This window comes from Lynx canadensis, chromosome B1 (genome assembly GCF_007474595.2).
Source record: "Lynx canadensis isolate LIC74 chromosome B1, mLynCan4.pri.v2, whole genome shotgun sequence".
Lineage (NCBI taxonomy): Eukaryota > Metazoa > Chordata > Mammalia > Carnivora > Felidae > Lynx > Lynx canadensis.
The window spans coordinates 200,552,313-200,574,702 of NC_044306.2; the positions used below are offsets into that span (position 1 = coordinate 200,552,313).

The 22,390-nt window shown below is 51.7% G+C and overlaps 1 protein-coding gene across 4 annotated transcripts in view; it reads left to right on the forward strand.

Moving 5' to 3' along the window:
- STK32B (serine/threonine kinase 32B) overlaps positions 1-22,390 on the forward strand; it is a 395,708-nt gene that overhangs the window by 304,991 nt on the left and 68,327 nt on the right. For all 4 annotated transcript variants that reach the window (XM_030314218.1, XM_030314220.1, XM_030314219.1 and 1 more), the window contains exon 5: positions 18,806-18,843. In XM_030314218.1, the coding sequence (XP_030170078.1) occupies positions 18,806-18,843 (38 nt within the window). The remainder of the gene's footprint in view (positions 1-18,805; positions 18,844-22,390) is intronic.

Below are 22,390 nucleotides of genomic sequence, written 5' to 3' on the forward strand. Positions count from 1 at the left end.
CACCATCACCATCACCAACATTATCTCTGGTAGCTCATGGTCCATAGCTCATCATCATCATCATCATCACCATCACCACCACCACCACCACCACCATCATCATCACCATCATCTCTACCATCACCATCATCACCAACACTATTAACACCATCACCACCACCATCATCACCATCACCGCCATTGTCATCATCACCATCATCTCTGGTAGCCCACCTCTTCCCCAGCTCTCTGCCCCATTGCCCAGGACAGATCTTGAACTGCAGTGACACAATGTGAATGACCATATTTATCACCTGTTTTTATTTCTTGTCTCTCCCTACTGGCAGGCAACCTCCATGAGAGTAAGAACTTGCCTGGGTTTTGTCCATTCTAGTCCGAGTAGAGAGCAGCACCTGGCACATAGTGAGCTCTGAACACGTGTGGTGAGTGCAAGGAATCAATGATGTCTCAAGACTCCATTGCCAGGAACTGTGCTGTCACTTTAGGTCTTCGAACTTAATCTTTACAGCCATCCCTCAAGGAAGGACAAATGTCCCCAACTGATGGGTGAGGACTCTAAGACTTAGAAAGGTTAAGTCACACTTCTCATCAGTGGCAGAGCCAGACTTTGAACCCACATCTCTCTGGTGCTCGTGAAGGATCAGTTGCTCGTGGTATGATGGGTCACCTGGGGGTCACAACGAGCAGCAGCCTTGTCATCTGTAGCATGAACCCGAGAAAAATCGCCCCACCCCCAAGGGATTTTAGACTAAATGAGATGATGTGTGTGCAGCATGTAAAAGGTGGTCAATACAGGTTAGATGCTGACCACCTTTGTCTCCTGCACCCTTCCCACCATCCTATGCGGAACTCTTGCCTCACACCTGCCTTGCCCAGAGGTATAGATTTTAGGAAATGGCACCTACCTGGATTATTTGTAATCAAATTCTGAATTCTTTTTCTGAGAGCTTCTCTGCCCCTGCCTGCCACCACCTTGTGGCTCCCCGATGTCCTTGGGACCTTGCTAATATGGTTACTGGCACAGGTTCTGGCAACAGGTGCCTAGGTTTGAATCAGGGGGCTAATGGATAGATAGGTGGATAAACAGATGATAGATAGATAGATAGATGGATAGATAGATAATAGATAGATAATGTATATATTTTCAGGGATTGCCTCACACAGTTGTAGAGGTGCAAGTCCAAAATCTACAGGATGGAGACTCAGTGAAGAGTTACAGTTCAAGTCCAAAACTGTTGTGGAATTTTTTTTTTTTTTTTTTTTTTTAGCCAGGGGAAGTCAGACTTCATTCCATTCAGGCCTTCAACTAATCGGATGGTTTTCTTATTTCTAAATTACTTAAAATTTTTTGATATATTAATTAAGCTCTCACCATGGTGCCCAGATTAGGCTAATTCTTTTGTATCCATTTTCTTTTTTTGAGAGAGAGAGAGAGAGAGAGAGAGAGAGAGAAAATCTTAAGCAGGCTCCATGCTCAGCACAGACATGGGGCTTGATCTCACGACCTTGATATCGTGACCTGCGCCAAAATCAAGAGTTGGACGTTTAACCGACAGAGTCACCCAGGTGCTCTTACCCTGTGGCATTTTCAATCCTCACAGCAATCCCGAGAGAGCGTGATGACTGCCCAACCTTACAGAAGAGGAAACTGAGGTACAGAGAGGTTATGAGCCTCAGGGCCAGCTTGTTTCAGATAGATTTAGGGTCCCTTCCAGGGGTGGCAGACTCGGCCCCTGTGGCTCTTACACCTTTTGGCTGTATGCCCCCTTGGACCAGATACAGAGAGACTGAGCCCTAAAAATAGTAACTCTTGAAATACTAATTCACCGTAATGCTCCTTGTGTGTGCTGCTTTCTACCCAGGGCTCCGGCGTTCCTAGTGCAACCAGGGAAGGGAAATCCCTTCTCCTTTGTTTCCACCCTGAGCCCTGCCCTCCCCTGTGGGTGGGTGGGTGGGTGGGTGGGTGTCAGTGCTGTATGCTCGATTCCTCTGCCAGCGGATCAGCATTGCTTTAGAGCTCCGGGAAATCAGTCACTCCTGCATCCACTGTCACTCGTGCAGCCCTGCCTCGAGTCAAGGATCGCCTCCCCAACCCCCAGCCCATCAATCGAACTGAACATTCCTGCTCCCAGCGAGCCCCAGGGCTCAGCAGCTGTAACACCAGCATCCCAACCGGTTCCCAAAGGAATCAGAGCCCACCACCGGGGGCCTTTCGTTTTAGTGACCCTGTGCCGACACGCCAGGTCTCCTAAGACTAAAAGTTCCCCCACAGCCCTCCCCTGAACTCAGCGCCCCCCTCCCCGCCCAATGCGAGCCAATTCAGATATCTGAGTTGCTCCTTTAGCAGAGCAGGGCTTTCAAGCCCCAGGAGGCATTAGACCCCCCCCCCCCCCACTGGGGCTTGTCCCCAAAATGCAGGTTCCCAGGCCTCGCCCTCGGAGGCTGAGGCTGCGCCTCGTCTGGGATGGAGATGGCAGGCTGCGTTGGTCCTAAGGGTCCTGGTTCCCAAAGTTGCCAGACTGAGGGGCAGTGGTGAGAAACGAGGAAGGGGAATCCGCGGAGGCAGGTGGTCGGGAGCGCCGGGGCTTGCGTCCGCTCCGCCATCCAGACAGCTGTTAACCGAGTGCGTTTTGTGGCAGACGCTGTTTTAGATGCTGGTGACATACCGGGGGGGGGGGGGGGGGGGAGGGGGGGACGTCCCTGCTGTCTGAGGTTTACATCGCAAACAAGAAAGACACACCGAGAGCAAGTGGGTAAGAAGGTCAGATGGTGATGGGGTATGGAGAGGAATCAAGGAGGGTGAGCGGGAGGGGCCGGCAGAGGGGGGGAGTCACAGGGTTTGGGGGACGGGCCTCCAGGCAGGGGACAGCAAGGCCCAGGCTCGGTGGGACCTTGCTGGGCAGGCAGCCCCTCTGGCCGAGTGCAGGGAGGGGAGGGGAGGGGAGCGGGCGGATCCTAAGTGGTCTTGCTGCGGGGGAGTCCGGAGAGGGCGGTGAGCCGAGAGCGCCCCCTGTGGCTGCTACGAGGAAGTGTGCGGGGAGGCGGGGCCTCAGGGTTGAGGAGGTGCTCACGTTGGGGCGGGTGTGAGAAACCGCAGAGCCAGTGGCATCCCCCCCCCCGCCAGGCTTTGGGGCAGAAGGTGTTGGGGGTTTGAAGAGAGAAGCATATAACGTAGCCCCCGAAGAGCGAGAGGGAGCAGGTGGGGAGGGTGCCATCAGGGGCCAGGGGGCAGTGGGAAGGGAGTTGAGAGCCAACCCTGGGTCGTGGTTGCGCTTTCCTGCAGCCGTGTTCAGCCGGACCGTGCAGGAGGGCAGCCGTCAGAAAGCAGAAGGTAACTAGGGTCTGGGTTTGGCCTGCTGTACCGGCATCGGGAACCGAGGGTTGGGGGAGTTGGTGTGGATGAGGACGGAGGACTTCTGGCTGTGAGAGCTGGGGACACGGGGCCTGGCGGGGGCGGACAGTGAGGGGGCAGCGAGATCATGAGACTGTGGATGCGGTGGGTGAAAGACCGAAGATTCTGGGCACCCAGCCAGAGTGGCAGGTGTGCTGGAAGGTGGCCGTGGGTGGTCCAGAGCGCGGTGCCCGAGAGGTCAGGGGCGTGACTGTGGGGTGAATGGTGGAGGCAGAGTGGGCACCCAGACCTTTGCGGGTCGGGAGGTCAGGGACTGAAGACTCTAGGTGCCCAGCCACGTGGCTGTTGCATCACGAGACTCACACCTGGGGTGCGTGGCAGGGAGGCAGGAAACCAGGGACCGAGTCCCACGCAGGGGCCTAACGCAGGGAAGGGAGGAGACAGAGTGGTCAGATAGCCCCAATTTCAATGGAGGTGGAGTTGAGGCAGAAGGAGGGACAGGGACAATGGGGAGCCAGGGGACGCCTGCCCTCCTCCAGCCTGGAGCCCCCAGGGGTGATGGGAAAGTGTCCACTAGAGAGGACTGGGGTGGGGGCAGTGTCCCCGGTGGATAGCCCTTGGGGTTACAGCAGGCAGTGAAGGACATGTTCCAAGGAAGAGCTGAGCTGTGAGTTCTAGAAGGGGCAGCGGAGGGACTGGGGCTCCCTCTCCACTCTTACAAATGGGGTGATTACATCAGGGAAGAGGGAATTTTCCAGAGGCCCGCCATACTCTGGGCAACTTACCAAACATTATTAGGTTCCATGTTCTTCAACCAGAAACTGGGAATAATGACCCTTGTCCCAGGGCTGTGTGGGGACAAGCTGTGAGGTGCAGTCAGATCACAGCCTTCTTGTTCTCGAGGATCCCCGGGTCATTGTGTCACACTGAGACTAAAGATAGAAGGTTCTGGTCCCCCCCCACCTTGCTGCATCCCCCCGTGCCATCCCCCCTGTTGTCCACAGTCTCCAGAGACCCCCACCCAACTGTCTCTCTCAAACAGGACCCTCCACTGCTTTCCTCTGATTTTCCCCCAGTGCCACGGTGCACGGTCTGACTCTGCCTGTTTACCTCCTTATGGCTACAATGTAAGCCATTGTTTATTGACTCTGGGTACCTTGTTTTGTTCACTGCCTTACCCTCAGCACCCGGACCATTGCTGTCAGAGGGTGATGTCGATAAATGTGCTAGAATGCCCACAAGAGCTCACATCCGGTGTGACCCCAGAGCCTGGCCCGCTGCGTGGTGGTAAACTGTGGTCTGCAGGGAGGTGGGCTTAGGAAAAGCAAGTTCTCAGCAGTACAGAGAGCACTGGCCTTGGAGACAGATCAACCCTGACCTGAGCCCCATTGAAATGCACCTATTTGTGATTTAGAGAAAGCAGTTGAGCCTCTCATTATAATAAGAAACACAATTATTTCTTAGGTGTCTTTTAGCCCTGAAATACCTTTGTCAGTGACTCAGATAAAATCCACGCTATTAGTTTTATGACAGCTGGGAAAACAAAGTTCAAATCCCACTCGTGGTGCCCTTCACGGGGGGGGACCCATGGAAGTCGGCAGGCAGAGGGCTGACCAGACGGAGACTCAGCAGTGCTCCAGGCACGGGAAGCGTGTGCAGACACGTGGGCAGGTGGGTCAAGAGGCTCTGCCTCACCCAGAACGTGGACCAGAAAGAGCCAGAGGTGGGCATCAGAGGAGCTGGGTTCAAATCCAATTGCTACTTTTTAAAATTTTTTTTAACATTTATTTATTTTTGAGAGAGAGAAAGAGAGGCAGAGTGCAAGCAGGGGCAGGGGCAGAGGCAGAGAGAGGGAGACACAGAACACGAAGCAGGCTCCAGGCTCTGAGCTGTCAGCACAGAGTCTGACGCAGGGCTCGAACCCACGAACCACGAGATCATGACCTGAGCCATATGAAGGGGGAATTGCTGGTGCTCTCTAGACTTCAGTTCCTTGTTCAGAAAGAGAAGATAATGCCAGTTCTCTAGGGCTGTGAGGTGGATTAAGTGAATTACACATGGGAAGGGCTTTCATGAACTGTAAAACCACGCACACCCGAGAGATGCTCCTAATCGTCTTGGTCCGCTCTGCTGTCTTCCTTTCTGCCGCATCCTGTTTCCTCTGAACTCCCTCGGGGTGGGGGTAATCATCACCATTTATTGAGCACCTACTATATGCTAGGGACTGAGCCAGGTCTTTTGCGTACATGATTTCTTTTTATCCCCATTTTACAGATGAGGAAAACTGAGACCCAGGTGGTAACAGAGTAAGGATTTAAACCATTGTCCGTATGTGAAGGGCCCAAAGTTTTATCCATCGGCACAGGATGTCTGGGCAAGCGTCCTGTCCTTTTACGCACTTTTCTTGTTTTCCATTTGCCATGCAGTGGCTCTTGCCTTGAGTTGGCAGTCTGGCAGAGCGTGCTGACTCTGGGACAGACTGTTACAATTTGAATTCTAGGAGCAACTGGAAAGTGATAACGCTGGGTTGGGTGGGTCTCCAAAGTCTTCATGGACCCTTCCTGACCTGACCGGGAACGTGACCCCCTCATTGCGTCTAGGGTGGCATGTTGGGTATGTTGTCAGGCTCACCCGTCCATGAAGGAATTAATTGAACCCAGTGCATCCTTGACCATGTTTGTGAACGCTGAAAGCTTCAAAAACCTCCACGAGATATACTTGGGGATAATTAGCTGGATGCAATTGCCGTAGTAACCAAGTTTACATCCAGGCCCCATGGAGAGACACAGCTCTTGAACTGGATTAATCAATGTCAACCATGCTGGTGTTTGTTCTTTGCAGGATTAAAGGGAAACGAACAACCCCCACGCACGGTTTGACCGGATGCGCTTTCTCCCCCAGATAATGAAGAGAAAGGAAAATGGCTGGGGTCGCAGCATGAAGTTTTAGCTAGATGCAAGACAGAACTCCCTTACGAGGCTGTGTGCACATTTAAAAAATGCTTCTGTTAAACCAAGACGTGGGTCTCTAACTGGTCTATCCTGGCTCTACCACGGACTGACTGTGGCTCAGGGAAACGTCCCACTGCGCTCAGCCTGTTTGACTATCCGGGACCAGAGGGATCACAATATTGCCCATGTGTATGAGTTCGTGGGGGCTGCCATAGCAAAATAGCCCCAGGCAGCGTGGCTTTAAAAAACAGAAATTTACTTTCTCATGGTCCTGGAGGCTGGAAATCTGAGATCAAGGTTGGTTGTCCTGAGGCCTCTATCTCTGGCGTGTACGTGGTTGCCCTTTCCCCGTGTCTTCATAGGATCGCCCCCCTGTGCATGTCTTAATCTCCTCTTCTTATAAAGACACCAGTTCAGTTGGATTCGGGCCTGGCCTCGTGACCTCATTTTAACTTAATTACTTATTTACAGACCCTGTCTCCAAATACAGTCACATTCTGAGGTCCTAAGGGTCAGTGCTTCAACACCTGACTCTGCAGGGGGACACAATACAGACTGAATCATGCCCCCGCCCCCACAATGCCATGTCTTAATCCCCCCAAACCTGTGAGTGTGACACCTTTATACAGCAGAAGGGACTTTGCATGTGTGACTAAGTTAAGGATCATGAGCTGGGAAAATTATCCTGGATGGTCTAGGTGGGTCCAATATGACCGCAGGTGTCCTTATGAGAAGGAGGCAGGAGGTTTGGCGTCAGGAGAAGGGGGTGTACCTGCGGAGCAAGAGGCTGAGGGGAGGCGAGGAGGGGGAGCCAGTTAAGGAACGTGGGTGTCTCTAGAAGCCGAAGGGCAGGGAAACAGCTTCCCCCCTAGAGCTTCCGGAAGGAACACAGCCCTGTCGACACTTGATTTCAGCCTCTGAAGGCTCATTTTGGACCTCTGGCCCCCAGAACTGTACGAGAAAAAAATCCATTTTGTTTTAGGTCACTAGGTTTGCAGTAACTTGTTACGGCTGCCCCAGAAAGCGCATCGGGTTTATGAGGGCAGATGGGGCCGCACGTGCTACGTGCCCGGAAGAGGCAGCCAGACTGACATCAGTCTGGGGCACGGGGCAGCAGGGAGGGGCCGTGGGCCAACGAGACACTACGTCCCTTAAACTGGGTGGCCTGAGACATGAATTGATTCTCGTCCGGTTCAAAGTCCAAAATCGGGGCACCTGGGTGGCTCAGTTAGTTAAGCATCCGACTTCGGCTCAGGTCATGATCTCACGGTTCGTGGGTTCGAGCCCCCCGTTGGGCTCTGTGCTGACAGCTCGGAGCTGGAGCCTGCTTCGGATTCTGTGTCTCCCCTCCCTCTCTCTCTGCCCCTCCCCTGCTTGTGCGCGCGCGCGCTCTCTCTCTCTCTCTCTCTCTCTCTCTCTCAAACATTAAAAAAAAAATTTTAAGTCCAAAATCAAGATGTCAACATGTTTGTTCCTTCTTGGGGCTGAGAGGGAGAACCCAGCCCCTCCCTCTGTCCCGGTGCCTGGCCGTCCCGGGCGACCTTGGCCTGCAGATCTCCTCTGCAGTCTTCACTTTTGTCTTCACATGGCCTTCTCTGTTTGGATGTGAGTCTTTCCCTCTCTGTATACGGACACCAGTTGTTGGGTGTGGGGCTCTCCTCAAGCAGTGCCCCTTCCTCTTCATGACCTCTGCAAAGACACCATTTCCAGATGGCATCCCATTCACAGGTAGACACGAACTTGGGGGACACTCTTTGATCCACGGCAGTAGTGCGGGAGGGGATTGCAGTCGAACCGTGTCCTAAAACCTGCGGGTTGCTGGGTATGGGGGAGGCTGTGCCACTGAGAGACAAGACCGGGGACAGCTGGAGGACACAGGGCGCCACGGGGGTCTGCTCTGCTGGGCCCTGGCCTCTGGCCTCTGGTAGGGCGTGCTAGACACGTGTCCACGCGTGGGCCTGGGTCTGTGACAATCACGCTGTAAGTTGTGTCCTTACGACTGACTTTTCTAGGTTAAAATGTCTCCTCTTCTCCTCCTCCTGCTGTTCAACTACACTGGGGTCCTTGGTAGTTTTCTTTAATGCCCTCAGCTGATGGATGCCCACGTTGACAACCACATCTCAGTGTTCACCTTTTATTTTTGAGATTATGTTAGAACTGGCCAGTGGCACCGGAGGTACCAGAGGGCCATTAAGGGGATTTATGTCAGAAGGGACAGAGTCAGATTTATGCCTTGTAAAGCCATTCGGGTCATAGTAGAAAAGAAGTGCGTCCTCGTGTGCGGGCGTTGTTATAAGGAAACGTATCCTGCAATACCAGTAATGTAATCGTATTTATCAAATCAGATGTTTATTACGCGCGTGCTTCTCCGGTTATTACTTACTACTGCCTAGTATCGATTCTGGAAACTCCTGCGTGGTTTTTTTTTTTCTTGAGATTTGTTTTTTTTCTCTCTCAGGCAGAGAACATTGATCTACAGACCAGGCCACATGCAACTGGGGTCTTATCTGCTAACATGTGAACTCTGACCTTCTGTGAATAGTTCTTTCTTCATCAGTACGATGGGAGCAGTGACATCCGCTAGAGATGTGTCAGAACTAAGTGAGGTGACATACGAAACGCTGCCATTGTACTGATGCAGAGTAAGCGCGGTCCGTGTTAAAGCCACGAAATGTGCGTGGAATTGCCCCCGGCACGCCGCTAGCTGGGGGGTGGGTGCAGGCTCCGCCCAAGCCGGCTAAGACGGAGGTCAGCAGTCAGGGTGACCCCCACCTACCCACCCCGAGCCCCAAAGATGGCTCCTTATCTGCCCCCAGGGCCTGTTGTGTTAGCCCAGCCTGACCTTCGAAGCGTCTGGGCCTCACTCTGCTAACAAAGAGCATGGCACCCATGGGGATGGCCCTGTGCTGACCACTCCCCTGAGTCCCCACCGAAATCAAGTGGGTCACGAGTGTCCGGCCAGACCAGAAGGAAAGCCCAAGAATTCGCTTTGCGTCCTAACCCACCTAAAGTTGGCTTCCTCCTCAAATAACGCCCCTCACAGGTGGCCCCCGCCTGCCTCTGTAAGCTCGTCTCCCCTGACCACAGCCTCTGCCGACCCCCCCACCTCCCGGGTCAGGCCAGGTCTGTCCTCCCTGTGCCCAGAGCTGCCCAGATGTCCTCCGTGGTGAACAGCGGGGAGTCACAGGAGTTTCTGGATCAGACGATGGGCTTGTTGAATTTGGGTATTACAATAAAGGGGAGTTCCTGCAAGAGGATGTACATCGAGGTGCTTTAACGACACCAAGAATGAAAGTGACTGAAGCAGACAAATCCTTGCCGTAACTACGCGGATTGTGTGTCATCCGACTTAGAGTGAGGAAAAGCGGGCCCGCGGTGGCGGGTGGAGCGCTGGGGCCACGGGGCCGGCGAGAGGGGCGCTCAGGACTCGCTTCTTCCCACCTCCACCTGCCACCTCCGTGCACACCTCCCGTGTCCGCCTCTGGCGGTGAAATAGCCGCAGCTCTCATTCCCAAACGTGGCCCTTCTTCCATCCGGTTTTTCTTTCGTTGCCGCGGAGGATTGCTGACGGAGGGCCTTCTGAAGTCCCTGCAGAGGGACACATGCAGAAATGTCCTTTCCGCCCTCCTTTGCAGTCAGGATCAGAGCCACTTCTGTGCTGTTTTTTTTTTTTTTAATAGACAGTAAATTTTGTATTAAAAAAATAAATAAAATAAAATAGCCCAGCTGACATTTTATGCTTTGTTTTATTTGGGGGCTGGAGAATAATTCAGGAGCAAGAACCAGGTTTTATAGCCTCGCCTGCGTCCTTTCCATCAAAGTGCCATTTTGCCCGGCTCTGAAATTATGGGCCTGTCCTCAGAAAACATCGTCACAGCCTTTCCATCCACGCAGAGCTCCTGACACGCGTTCCGAACGCCCGAGCCCATTTGGAAGGGGATGATGTGCTGGCACGGAGATATCATCAATGAGAAAAATAGAGCGGGAGGGAACGGCCCTGAGTCCCGCAGCCCTACGGCTCTGATAAGATGCTCTGCCCATAAAATGCTCTTATTAAATCCCAAGTGACTCGGGCTCTCTGGCTCCTCTGCGTGGCTTTGCCAGAGGCTGCCTGGTGATGCTCCTATGAAAGAGATCGCATTCACTTTCCCAGAAGCCAGGCGATGGGCCCGAGTGCTCCCCAGCTCCATTTAAACAGCAGGGATAGTGACCTGTCGCTTATTTCTGCACTCCTTCGGCACAGGGAGGCCTGCCGTCAGTAGGACTGCGTTGGATTTTTCCAGCAGCAGTCAGAGAGGGGGCGATTTCCATTTTCCCGGTGAGGGAGCAAGGCTCATGTTGCCCTAGATCATAGTGTGTCGGTTTTCCATTGCCGGCTAACAAACAGCTACTAATTTAGCAGTTCACACGGTTCACAGTTATTCCCTCAGCTTCCGTGGGTCAGGCCCCCGGCACGGCTGAGCTGGCCCATCTGCTCAGGGTGCCACAAAGCTGCAGACTAGGTACCCACGGGCTGTGCTCATTCCTGGACCTCCGCCAAGCTCCCACGGTTGTGGACAGACCAGAACGCGTCCCTGCGGCTGCAGGCTGAGCTCCCGTTTTCTCGCTGGCTCTCAGCTGCTGGAGGTACCCGCGACTCCCGCCCTGGGTCCCACGCACATATGACAGTGCCCATCCTCAGAGCCAGCAAGGGAGGATCCCTCACTCCAGCCTGATGGAAACAGAGTCGGAGAGAATGGAATCTTGGGGGTGACACCTGTCTCCTTCATCACATTCCCTTGGCTGGACCCGCGTCATAGGTCAGATGATCCGTTCTCTCTCGGACAGAGTCGGCCACCTCACCTGCAAAATGAGGGCTTGCTCCCAGGTTGCCCATGACTGACGCTTTCTTGATGTCAACCTAACGTCAGCTCTTCTGGAAGTCCTTCTGTGACCTCCCACCAACAGCAGGACCACTTTTGGTTTCTAGATGTTCAAAGCACTCGTCCCAACTTGTGACGGGTCATTTATTCACGAGCTTCCTGGCCCGTCTCCCTTCCTGGAGCTCAAGCTCCATTCAGCTGGATCCGTCTTGTTTGCTCTTGTGTCCCCCGTGACCACAGAGGGGACACCCCATAAATGCTGGAGAACCATTGATTCACCTCCATGCTAAGAGCCGGCACAGAGGGAACATGTGCATGTGTCAGATTTACCCTGCAGCATGAAGGGCGCGGGAGCACAGGCAGGGGTCACCATGGTGGGTGGCCCCAGGGGGCAGGGCTGGGAGCCCAGGCTGTCTGCTCCTGAGAAGGACTCACCAGACAGATAGCCTCTCTCTCTACTTTGCCAGACTGCTCACCTCTGTGCCCTGTTCGGTCCTCTTGACGTGAGAGACGGTGAACAGGGCTTTTCAGGGGTGGCGGCAGACTCTGTGGGCAGGGGCCTGTCTGAGGTCACCCTGTGGTCTGTGGGGGACCCCGGCTGCCACTGGAGATCGGCCAGCCCCCTCCGTCAGCTCCCCTTCTGCCGGCTGTGTTAGCTTCCTAATTACCACAAAACCTGTGGCATAAAACGACATGAATTTATTATCTCACACTTCTGGCCAGAAGATTGAAATTAAGGTGTCAGCCACACCGAGACTCTCCGGAAGCTCTGGGGAGACATCGTTCCTGCTTCTTCCAGCTTCTGGTGGCTCCTGGTACTGCTGGGCTTATGGCCACGTCTCTCCAAATGCTGGCCGTGTCTTCACAAGCTCTTCTTCTGTCCTTCATGTCTGTGTGTCCAAATCTCCCTCCCCTCTCTCTTGTAAAGACAGAAAGCATTGGACTGAGGACCCCCCTAAACCCAAGATGGTTTTATGTTGGGGTCCTTAACTAATTCCACCTGCAAAGGTGGCGTTTCCAAATAAAGTCACATTCTCAAGTTCTGGGTAGATACGAATATTGGGGGGACACTATTCACCCCACTCCACGAGGTGACGTCTCCTTAGGTCTGCCCCCATCTCGCGTTGGCTCTGACACCCTGATCCCTACTGTCTGAATGCACCTGGCTGTTGCTTCTCCAGCAGCCCCCTTCAGTCTTACCCGGCTTCGTGGCCTCACTCACTCCTGCACTACAGCATCTATGCTGCTGAGGCACGTGGCACCCAGCCCACGCGTGTCTCAGCCCCATGGATTCTGAGCTTCGTGTGGGAGGGACTGTGTGCTGAGTCCCTGCAACCCCAGCTCTCGGGCGTTTGCAAAATGTTGGTGGGAAGAAAAGGAAGAGGAGAAGGAGAGAGAGAGTGATGAAGAGAAGGGGGTAGGTGCAAAGCCCCGAGAGAGCACCTTTAGCATCAGAGGAGGCCATGGACCCTGCAAGCATTTGGGGGCTTATGCTCCATGGGCCACAGCCACCTCCTCCCCCATCCCCACCCCCCAAACAAGGTCACGCCAGGCCTTACGAGATTGCTTTAACATTCACTGTTCTGTCTCCATTCTTTTTTTTTTTTTAATGTTTATTTATTTTGGGGAGAGAGAGAGAGAGAGAGAGAGAGAGAGAGAGAGAGAGAGAGTGTGTGAGCGGGGGAGGGGCAGACAGAGAGGGAGACACAGAATCCGAAGCAGCTCCAGGATCCGAGCTGTCAGCCCAGACCCGATGCGGGGTGCGAACCCATGAACTGCGAGATCATGACACAAGGCGAAGTTGGACACTTAACTGACTGAGCCACCCAGGCACCCCTCTCCATTCTTTTTTTTTTTTTTTTTTAACATTTATTTATTTTTGGGACAGAGAGAGACAGAGCATGAACGGGGGAGGGGCAGAGAGAGAGGGAGACACAGAATCGGAAGCAGGCTCCAGGCTCTGAGCTATCAGCCCAGAGCCCGACGCGGGGCTCGAACTCACGGACCGCGAGATCGTGACCTGGCTGAAGTCGGACGCTCAACCGACTGCGCCACCCAGGCGCCCCACCCCTCTCCATTCTTGACAACTACTTAGTTCCCCTTTTCTTTTTTTTTTTTAACTTGAAATTTACTGTCAAATTGGTTTCCATACAACACTCAGTGCTCACCAACAGGTGCCCTCCTCAATGCCCATCACCCACTTTCCCCTCCCTCCCACCCCCCCATCAACCCTCAGTTTATACTCAGTTTTTAAGAGTCTCTTATGGTTTGGCTCTCTCCCTCTCTAACTTTTTTTTTCCTTCCCCTCCCCCACGGTCTTCTTTCAAGTTTCTCAGGATCCACATAAGAGTGAAAACATACGGTATCTGTCTTTCTCTGTATGATTTATTTCACTTAGCATAACACTCTCCAGTTCATCCACGTTGCTACAAAAGGCCATATTTCATTCTTTCTCATTGTCACGTAGTATTCCATTGCGTATACAAACCACAATTTCTTTATCCATTCATCAGTTGATGGACATTTTAGCTCTTTCCATAATTTGGCTGTTGTTCAAAGTGCTGGGGTACAAGTGCCCCTGTGCATCAGTACTCCTGTATCCCTTGGGTAAATTCCTAGCAGTGCTATTGCTGGGTCATAGGGTAGGTCTATTTTTAATTTTTTGAGGAACCTCCACACTGTTTTCCAGAGTGGCTGCACCAGTTTGCATTCCCACCAGCAGTGCAAAAGGGTTCCCGTTTCTCCACATCCTCTCCAGCATCTGTGGTCTCCTGATATGTTCATTTTGGCCACTCTGACTGGCGTGAGGTGATATCTGGGTGTGGTTTTGATTTGTATTTCCCTGATGAGGAGTGACGTTGAGCATCTTTTCATGTGCCTGTTGGCCATCCGGATGTCTTCTTTAGAAAAGTGTCTATTCGTGTCTTCTGCCCATTTCTTCACTGGATCATTTGTTTTTCAGGTGTGGAGTTTGGTGAGTTCTTTATAGATTTTGGATGCTAGCCCTTTGTCTGATATGTCATTTGCAAATATCTTTTCCCATTCTTTCGGTTGCCTTTTAGTTTTGTTGATTGTTTCCTTTGCAGTGCAGAAGCTTTTTATCTTCATGAGGTCCCAATAGTTCACTTTTGCTTTTAATTCCCTTGCCTTTGGAGATGTGTCTAGTAAGAAATTGCTGCGGCTGAGGTCAGAGAGGTTTTTTCCTGCTTTCTCCTCTAGGGTTTGGATAGTTTCCTGTCTCACATTCAGGTCCTTTCTCCATTTTGAGTTTATTTTTGTGAATGGTGTGAGAAAGTGGTCTAGTTTCAACCTTCTGCATGTTGCTGTCCAGTTCTCCCAACACCAGTGTTAAAGAGACTGTCTTTTTTCCATTGGATGTTCTTTCCTGCTTTGTCAAAGATTAGTTGGCCATGCGTTTGTGGGTCTAGTTCTGGGGTTTCTATTCTATTGCATTGGTCTATGTGTCTGTTTTTGTGCCAATACCATGCTGTCTTGATGATTACACCTTTATAGTAGAGGCTGAAGTCTGGGATTGTGATGCCTCCCGCTTTGGTCTTCTTCTTCAGTATTACTTTGGCTATTCATAGCTGAGAACTTCCCTGATCTGGGGAAGGAAAAAGGCATTGAAATCCAAGAGGCACAGAGAACACCCTTCAGAGGTAACTTGAATTGATCTTCTACACAACATATCATAGTGAAACTGGCAAAATACAAGGATAAAGAGAAAATTCTGAAAGCAGCTAGGGATAAACACGCTCTAACATAAAGGGAGACCGATAAGACTAGTGGCAGAGCTATCTACTGAAACTTGGCAGGCCAGAAAGGAATGGCAGAAAATCTTCAATATGATGAACAGAAAAAATATGCAGCCGAGAATCCTTTATCCAGCAAGTCTGTCATTCAGAATAGAAGGAGAGAGAAAGGTCTTCCCAAACAAACAAAAACTGAAGGAATTCATCACCACTACACCAGCCTTACAAGAGATCCTAAGGGGGATTCTGTGAGTGAAATGTTGCAAGGACCACAAAGGACCAGAGACATCACTACAAGCAGGAAACCTACAGACATCACAATGACTCTAAACCCATATCTTTCTATAACACTGAATATAAATGCACTAAATGCTCCAATCAAAAGACATAGGGTATCAAAATGGATTTTTTAAAAAAGACCCATCTATTTGCTGTCTACAAGAGACTCATTTTAGATCTGAGGACACCTTCAGATTGAAAGTGAGGGGATGGAGAACTATCTATCATGCTATTGGAAGTCAAAAGAAAGATGGAGTAGCCATACTTAGACAAACTAGACTTTAAAGACTGTAACAAGAGATGAAGAAGGGCATTATATATTAATTACAGGATCTATCCATCAGGAAGAGCTAACAATTATAAATGTCTGTGTGCCGGATATGGGAGCCCCCAAATACATAAAACAATTAATCACAAACATAAGCAACCTTATTGATAAGAATGTGGTAATTGCAGGGGACTTTAATACCCCACTTACATGGGATCTAGATGGCTAGATCATCTAGACACAGGATAAATAAAGAAACAAGGGCCCTGAATGATACATTGGATCAGATGGACTTGACAGATATATTTAGAACTCTGCATCCCAAAGCAACAGAATATACTTTCTTCTCAAGTGCACGTGGAACATTCTCCAAGATAGATCGCATACTGGGTCACAAACCAGCCCTTAATAAGTATAAAAGAATTGAGATCATAGCATGAACACTTTCCGACCACAATGCTATGAAACTTGAAATCAACCATAGGAAAAAGTCTGGAAAAACTCCAAAAGCATGGAGGTTAAAGAACACCCTACTAAAGAATGAATGGGTCAACCAGAAAATTAGAGAAGAAATTAAAAAATATATGGAAACAAAGGAAAATGAAAATACAACAATCCAAACGCTTTGGGATGCAGTGAAGGCAGTCCTGAGAGGAAAATACATTGCAATCCAGGCCTATCTCAAGAAACAAGAAAAATCCCAAATACAAAATCTAACAGCACACCTAAAGGAACTAGAAGCAGAACAGCAAAGAAACCCCAAACCCAGCAGACGAAGAGAAAGAATAAAGATCAGAGCAGAAATAAACAATATAGAATCTAAAAAAAACTGTAGAGCAGATCAATGAAACCAAGAGTTGGCTTTTTGACAAAATAAACAATTGATAAACCTCCAGCCAGGCTTCTCAAAAAGAAAAGGGAGATGACCCAAATAGATAAAATCATGAATGAAAATGGAATTGCTACAACCAATCCCTCAGAAATACAAGCAATTATCAGGGAATACTATGAAAAAGTATATGCCAACAAACTGGACAACCTAGAAGAAATGGACAAATTCCTAGGCACCCACACACTTCCAAAACTCAAACAGGAAGAAATAGAAAACTTGAACAGACCCATAACCAGCAAAGAAATTGAATCAGTCATCAAAAATCTCCCAACAAATAAGAGTCCAGGACCAGATGGCTTCCCTGGGGAATTCTCTATCAGACATTTAAAGCAGAGATAATACCTATCCTTCTCAAGCTGTTCCAAAAATTAGAAAGGGAAGGAAAACTTCCAGACTCGTTCTATGAAGCCAGCATTACTTGGATTCCTAAACCAGACAGAGACCCAGCAAAAAAAGAGAACTATAGACCAATATCCCTGATGAATATGGATGCAAAAATTCTCAATAAGATACTAGCAAATCGAATTCAACAGCATGTAAAAAGAATTATTCACCATGATCAAGTGAGATTCATTCCTGGGCTGCAGGGCTGGTTCAACATTCGCAAATAGTTCCCCTTTTCTTGAGAGCCCTACTGGGAGGTGCCCTCCGTGGGGACCAAGTGTTTGTTGGTTTGAAGCACAAACCCTTGACCCTGGGTCTTCTGCCCTTTGTTTTAATTTCATAAGTTTTCAAGCTTATCCTTCCCATGGGGACTCCATGAATCATCTCTGTCCACTGTGGATGTTTTGTGAACTCGGCAGTGGTGGGGGCAGGGCGGTAAATTCCATTTTCAGAATGCTCATCAATATTCAAGGCTCGAAAAGTCACAGTGGAACTAAAAGTTTAAATATATAGGTTGAGTGTTTCTTTCATCTCCAAAGCCATAGACACTGCACCACATGATTACAAATATCCAGCGTCTGTTTTCAGGTACAGTTACTAGTTGATAAACTCAGGAGCAAATGTTTTCTATTTTGATGCAAGTTGTTATTAGTCTCAGAGGATTGGACATTTGTTATAAATGAATGAGTGGGGTTTGCATTTCTAAAGGCTGTGGTTTTAATACCGAGCTTCGGGGAGTGTATGCATGTTCATGATAAGTACATCGGGGCTGAAGATGTCAATTGAGTTTCTCAAAGGCTTTTGTTGTTGTTGTTGTTACATTTATTCTTCCATTCCTCCCTCATCCGTGTTTCCTGTGTGTTGACAAAGACTCCTTCTCCTCAACCAAACTTCATGCAGGCTCTTCTGAGTTCTTCTGCAACTCGTCCTCCGCTTTCGGGCTTTGTTGTTCACCTTTGCATTGTCCAGTCTTAGGGAGGACCGTGATGTTGGTTTTGCCAGAAGCGTCCATCCTCCACATCTGGTCAGGTGCCTCATCCCCCAGGTGATGTCCAGTGCCCCAGCCTGCCTTTGGCAAGAGTCCTCTAGTGGGTGGCTTTACCCAAATCCCCCTCCCTTGATGTTTCCAGTTAGTAACTTTGCATCCATGACCCCCACCTGCTCCTTGGCTGTAAATTCCCACTTTGTCCGTGATGCGTTCAGAATTGAGGCCAGGTCTCCCCTGCTGCAATTGTCCTGAGTATAGTCTGTTCTTGCACTCTGACTACTGTCCAGCTCTGATTTTTCTCTGACAGAGTCTACTGACAACAGGCATCGTGCTAGGCACGTGGTGCAGAGGTGAAGAAGGCAAGCTCCCACCTTGAATAAGCATGACTTGGAGTCGGAAGCCCTTCGCTGTAATGGCGATGTTCGGCAGAACTTTCCAGAAACTCGCCTGCTCCCACCCTAAAAAAGACCAGCAAACTTTCTCCCCAAAGGATCAGATAATAAACATTTTAGGCTTTCGGGGCCACATCAGTCTCTGTAGTACATCCTTTTGGTTTTGCTTTTTGTGCGTGTTTTGTTTTTATGACTCCTGAGAGATGTAAAAGCCCTTTACAGGCTGCACAAAAACTGGCTGGGGGCTGGGTGTGGCTGATCTCTGACCTAAACAAGTTGACAGTCTTCCTGAACCTCCTTCCCGTGTCTGTAGAGCAGAGACCGTCACCCCCGGGGGGTTGCATAACAAGGTGGGAGGGCTACAGTCCATCAGGAGGGGGGAGCGTCTATGCAGGTGCTCAATGAGCAGATACTCCTAGGAGTCTCAAAACCAGAAATTGTCAAGAACATTCAGGAAGAAGGTATTCCCACGGTCGACTTGGAGTTCCAGGAAACGAGAAGGGAGCAAGAGCACAGGTGCTCTATCATCATAGTAATTACTCCCCTGCCCCCTGAGATGTCATGCCAAGGGAGAGACAGGCATGCTGGGTGTTGTCAGGCGTTTGTCCCCAAGTGTCATGTTTGTTATGTGCTCATCAATAGACTCCAGGAATCACATTTTCAGCCTCTTTGTTTTCTCTTACAGAGACATCAAGCCAGACAACATACTGCTGGATGAACACGGTAAGCCTGTTACGTGAGTTTTATAGGGACACTTGCAGCGGGGAGTTTGAGGCTCTGGGAAACCGGGGTCCTGGGGCGTTGGATTTGAGGGTTGGCTAGAAAGCCTTTTTTTTGGTTTAATTCTGGTGGGTGAACATCTGTGTAATTTCCGGTCCGTGTCCTGAGCAGTGAGCCGAGCCCAACGTATTTGAAGGTTTCATGGCCGACCGCATAGCTGTTCTTGTCCTGATGTGAGGAGGACGGGGCAGAGGTGGGAATGAGATGTAGGGCTGGAGAGCTCCCCCACCTGTGGACCTGCGGCTTCAGGAAATGTGCTTACCTCTCCGAGCCTCAAGCTCGTCTTCTGTAAAACATAAAATGGGGTCCGCCTTCCAGATTCTCACGGAGATCAAAGGGCATCATATGTGCCTCGCAAGCCAGAAATCAGTAATCCGTAATCCGCCACGCTTTCCCTCATCCTGGCTTCTCGAGCTTTCATGTGCGTATAGACCCTGATTCAGTAAGTCTCAGGTGGGGCCTGGATTCTGCATTTTAAGAGCTCCCGGGTGAAGCCAACACTACTGGTCGGTGGACCCCATTTGGAGAAGGAGGGCTGCCTATGTCCAACTTTGGTCTCCTGGGAATCTCTGCGGGGACTTGGTAAGAATTAAAGGCCATTCCCTGTCTTGCTTCGGCAGGCCTGGGCCTCTGTGCTTTGGCTCACTCCCAGGGATGTGACGCCCATCAGAGTCGGGCCCGTAAGTCCGGGGCGTGGCCCAACAATGCACAGTTCGGCTGATCTGACAGTCACCTGTAGCCTTGAACACTGACCTTGCTGACGTGGCTTTGGGGCCTCAGCCCCCAAGGGCTTTGGGGAAGACGGGGTGGAGTCAGCAGCTGGGGAGTTTTCTGAGGTGCTCCTGTGTCGTGCAGGGGTGAGACTGCTGCCTCTTCTACGCAGCTCCTCCCAGCCTCCCTCCCCGACCCCAGGAGGAGGAGGCTGTGGCTCCTTCTAGAAGCCTCTCTGGAAGCCTGTTTGTGTAATCCTACCTCATTGTGTAAGCTCCTTGGTATCAGGAGGTGGAGAGCAGGAGTGGTGGAACCTGGGCTCGAACCTCCTGCCAGAAGGTGAAACCGGCCTGGGTGCTTTGGGGCGGTGGGTCGAGATGCCTGTGCTCCAGACCGGAGGGTCAGTGATGACCTCAGGACACCAGGGCGCCTGGGCAGAGCTGAGGATACAGGTCGCGGCTCCAGTGAGTGTATACAAGTCAGGGTCCCCGGATGTGGAGCTCAGCTGACCCCCCGGCTCTCCGCGTGTCTTCGGCAAGTCACTCCACCTCTGTGAGCCCTGGCTTTCCCAGCGGTAAGGCAGAAGCGGGGCGGCGTGGCGGGCACGGCGACCGTGGAAGACAGACAGTGAGGGTCCGCCCCTGTCACGCCAGCAGGACCTAAAAGGTGCTCCCTCAGCCGCTCCCTGCCCCTTCTCTGCTCAGGGCAGGGTGGGTGGGATCACAGAGGCAGGTGAACACGACTTAACCGGAAGAACTCAGCCATTTTATCTGTGAGGAAATGAGACCCAGGCCTGTGCGACTCCACAGTTCATACGTGGTCCGGCCACTGGTTCCTGTGGCCACTGCGCGCAGAGACGCAGGCATGCAGCCTTCCCTGTGTCTCCTTGGTCCTGAGCTCTGGATCTCCATCCATCCCTCTCCTCCTTCCCTTTTACGCTCATTCTCAGGGGTCCTGAGGGGGACCCCTCGGGGATTTTCAAGGTACCTGGTGGTTCTGATGTCAGTGCTGGGCCAGGGCAGGGGCCGGGCCGTGCGAAAGCGGAGGGACTGGGCTGCGGGCTTCCTGGGTCCTGCTGTGTGAGGGGGGGGTGGTTCACAGGGCACTTGGGGGCGAGTGGGGACGCTCCACTGCCAGAGGCCACGAGACCCCACACAGTTCACGCTTTCACAACTGGCGGTGGAGGGTGGAGCTCGCGCGGGCAGGAGACACCTGCCCTCAATCTTGGGCATCAGGTGACGCAGCAGCCACGGCAGCCAAGTTTGCTTTCCTCTCCTTGTATTAACCGTGCCTTTTCTTCCTGACTTCTGATGCCCGACTTCTTCACACTCAGGGCCACTATCCACCTGCCCCAGTCACCCCAGGGCCAGGCCCCAGACGAGCAGGGACGGTCCCTGCACCCCAGAGCTGCTGAAATCATGCAGGCCGACCAGTCCTAACCCTGCCTGCCCTGCCTCACTCACTCCTTCCCACAGAAACCACCAGAAAGCCCCCTGCCCACGTTTTCGCCCTTCTCCCTCAGCCTCGCGGCCGACCCTGATCTCCTCCACGCGGCCCCCATGACGCGGTGGACCCCCTTCTCTTGGGTACGTGCAAGAAGAAACTATCCTTTCAGTGGCAGTTGTCCCCTGGTCTGTTGGCCTTACTGTACCTCAGATGTCCCGTTAATTGATGTATTTTAGAGCAGTCCTTAACTGAACTCGTCTCAAAGAATTCACCCTCCATTGCTGACATATTTATTGATGATTGTGAGGGGCACTCCCCGAAACGGTAGCAGACAGGAGCACAGACTCTCCCCCTCCCTTGTCAAAACGCTTTCCAGGCTTCCTCCGTCGCCCCTGGAGGCAGAGACCCCAGGGCAGCAACAAGGTGGGCGCGCATTGTTTCTGAAGCCTCGGATCCAGGGACTGGAGAGCGGAGAAGGAAGTGTGGGGGGCCGGGGGTCTTTCCAAGTCGGAGGGGCCACAGCGTGTCATTATGTAGACAGGGTCCCGAGCGTTTCAGGACGGAGTGTGGGGGTGGGGTTGAGATCTGCTCTGGGGGTCCTTGGGAGGTGGTAGGTAATGCGCTTCTTTTCAGAAGGGCCGCAGGGAAGGGTCGGTCCTCGTGCAGCACGATGCCAGGGGAGAGTCGTTTAGCCTCAGCGCGGGAGTCTCTGAAAGCCCCCCAGTACACAGCCCCTGTCTCAGTTTCCTACGGCTGCTGCAACAAAGTCCCACAGATGGAGAGCTCCAACAGCAGAAATGCATTGTCTCCTACTGTTGGAGTCTGGAAGTCCAAGGTCAAGGTGTGGACGGGGCTGTGTCCCCTCTGAGGCACCAGGGACGGTCCGTTCCTGTTCTCTCCGTGAGCTTCTGCCGGTCCCCGGGCTGGGGCAGCGTAATTCCAAGCTCCACGTGGCATTCTCCCCAGGTGCATGTCTGTGTGCAAGAACACCAGGCTTACTGGACCAGGGGCCCACCCCACCCGCTTCCGTGTGACCTCGTCTTAACCAGTTACATCTGCCATGGCCCTACCCAAATGGAGTCACCTTCTGAACTAACGGGAGTTAGGACTTCAACATACGAATTTGGAGGGCGGGGGAACATCTCAGCCCCATCGTCTCCGTATGGGATTTTAACAAATGAAAAATAAAGCAAGGAGGTGGCAGATAGGGGCCAAGATACCACCTCTTTGCTGACCAAAGCTTGACTTTGTGTGAGTCGAAAGGGCTTCCTTCTCCAAGACCCCAGCGAGGGGAAGATTCACCTCCCAGATCCCCACCCACGTGGGGTAAGAG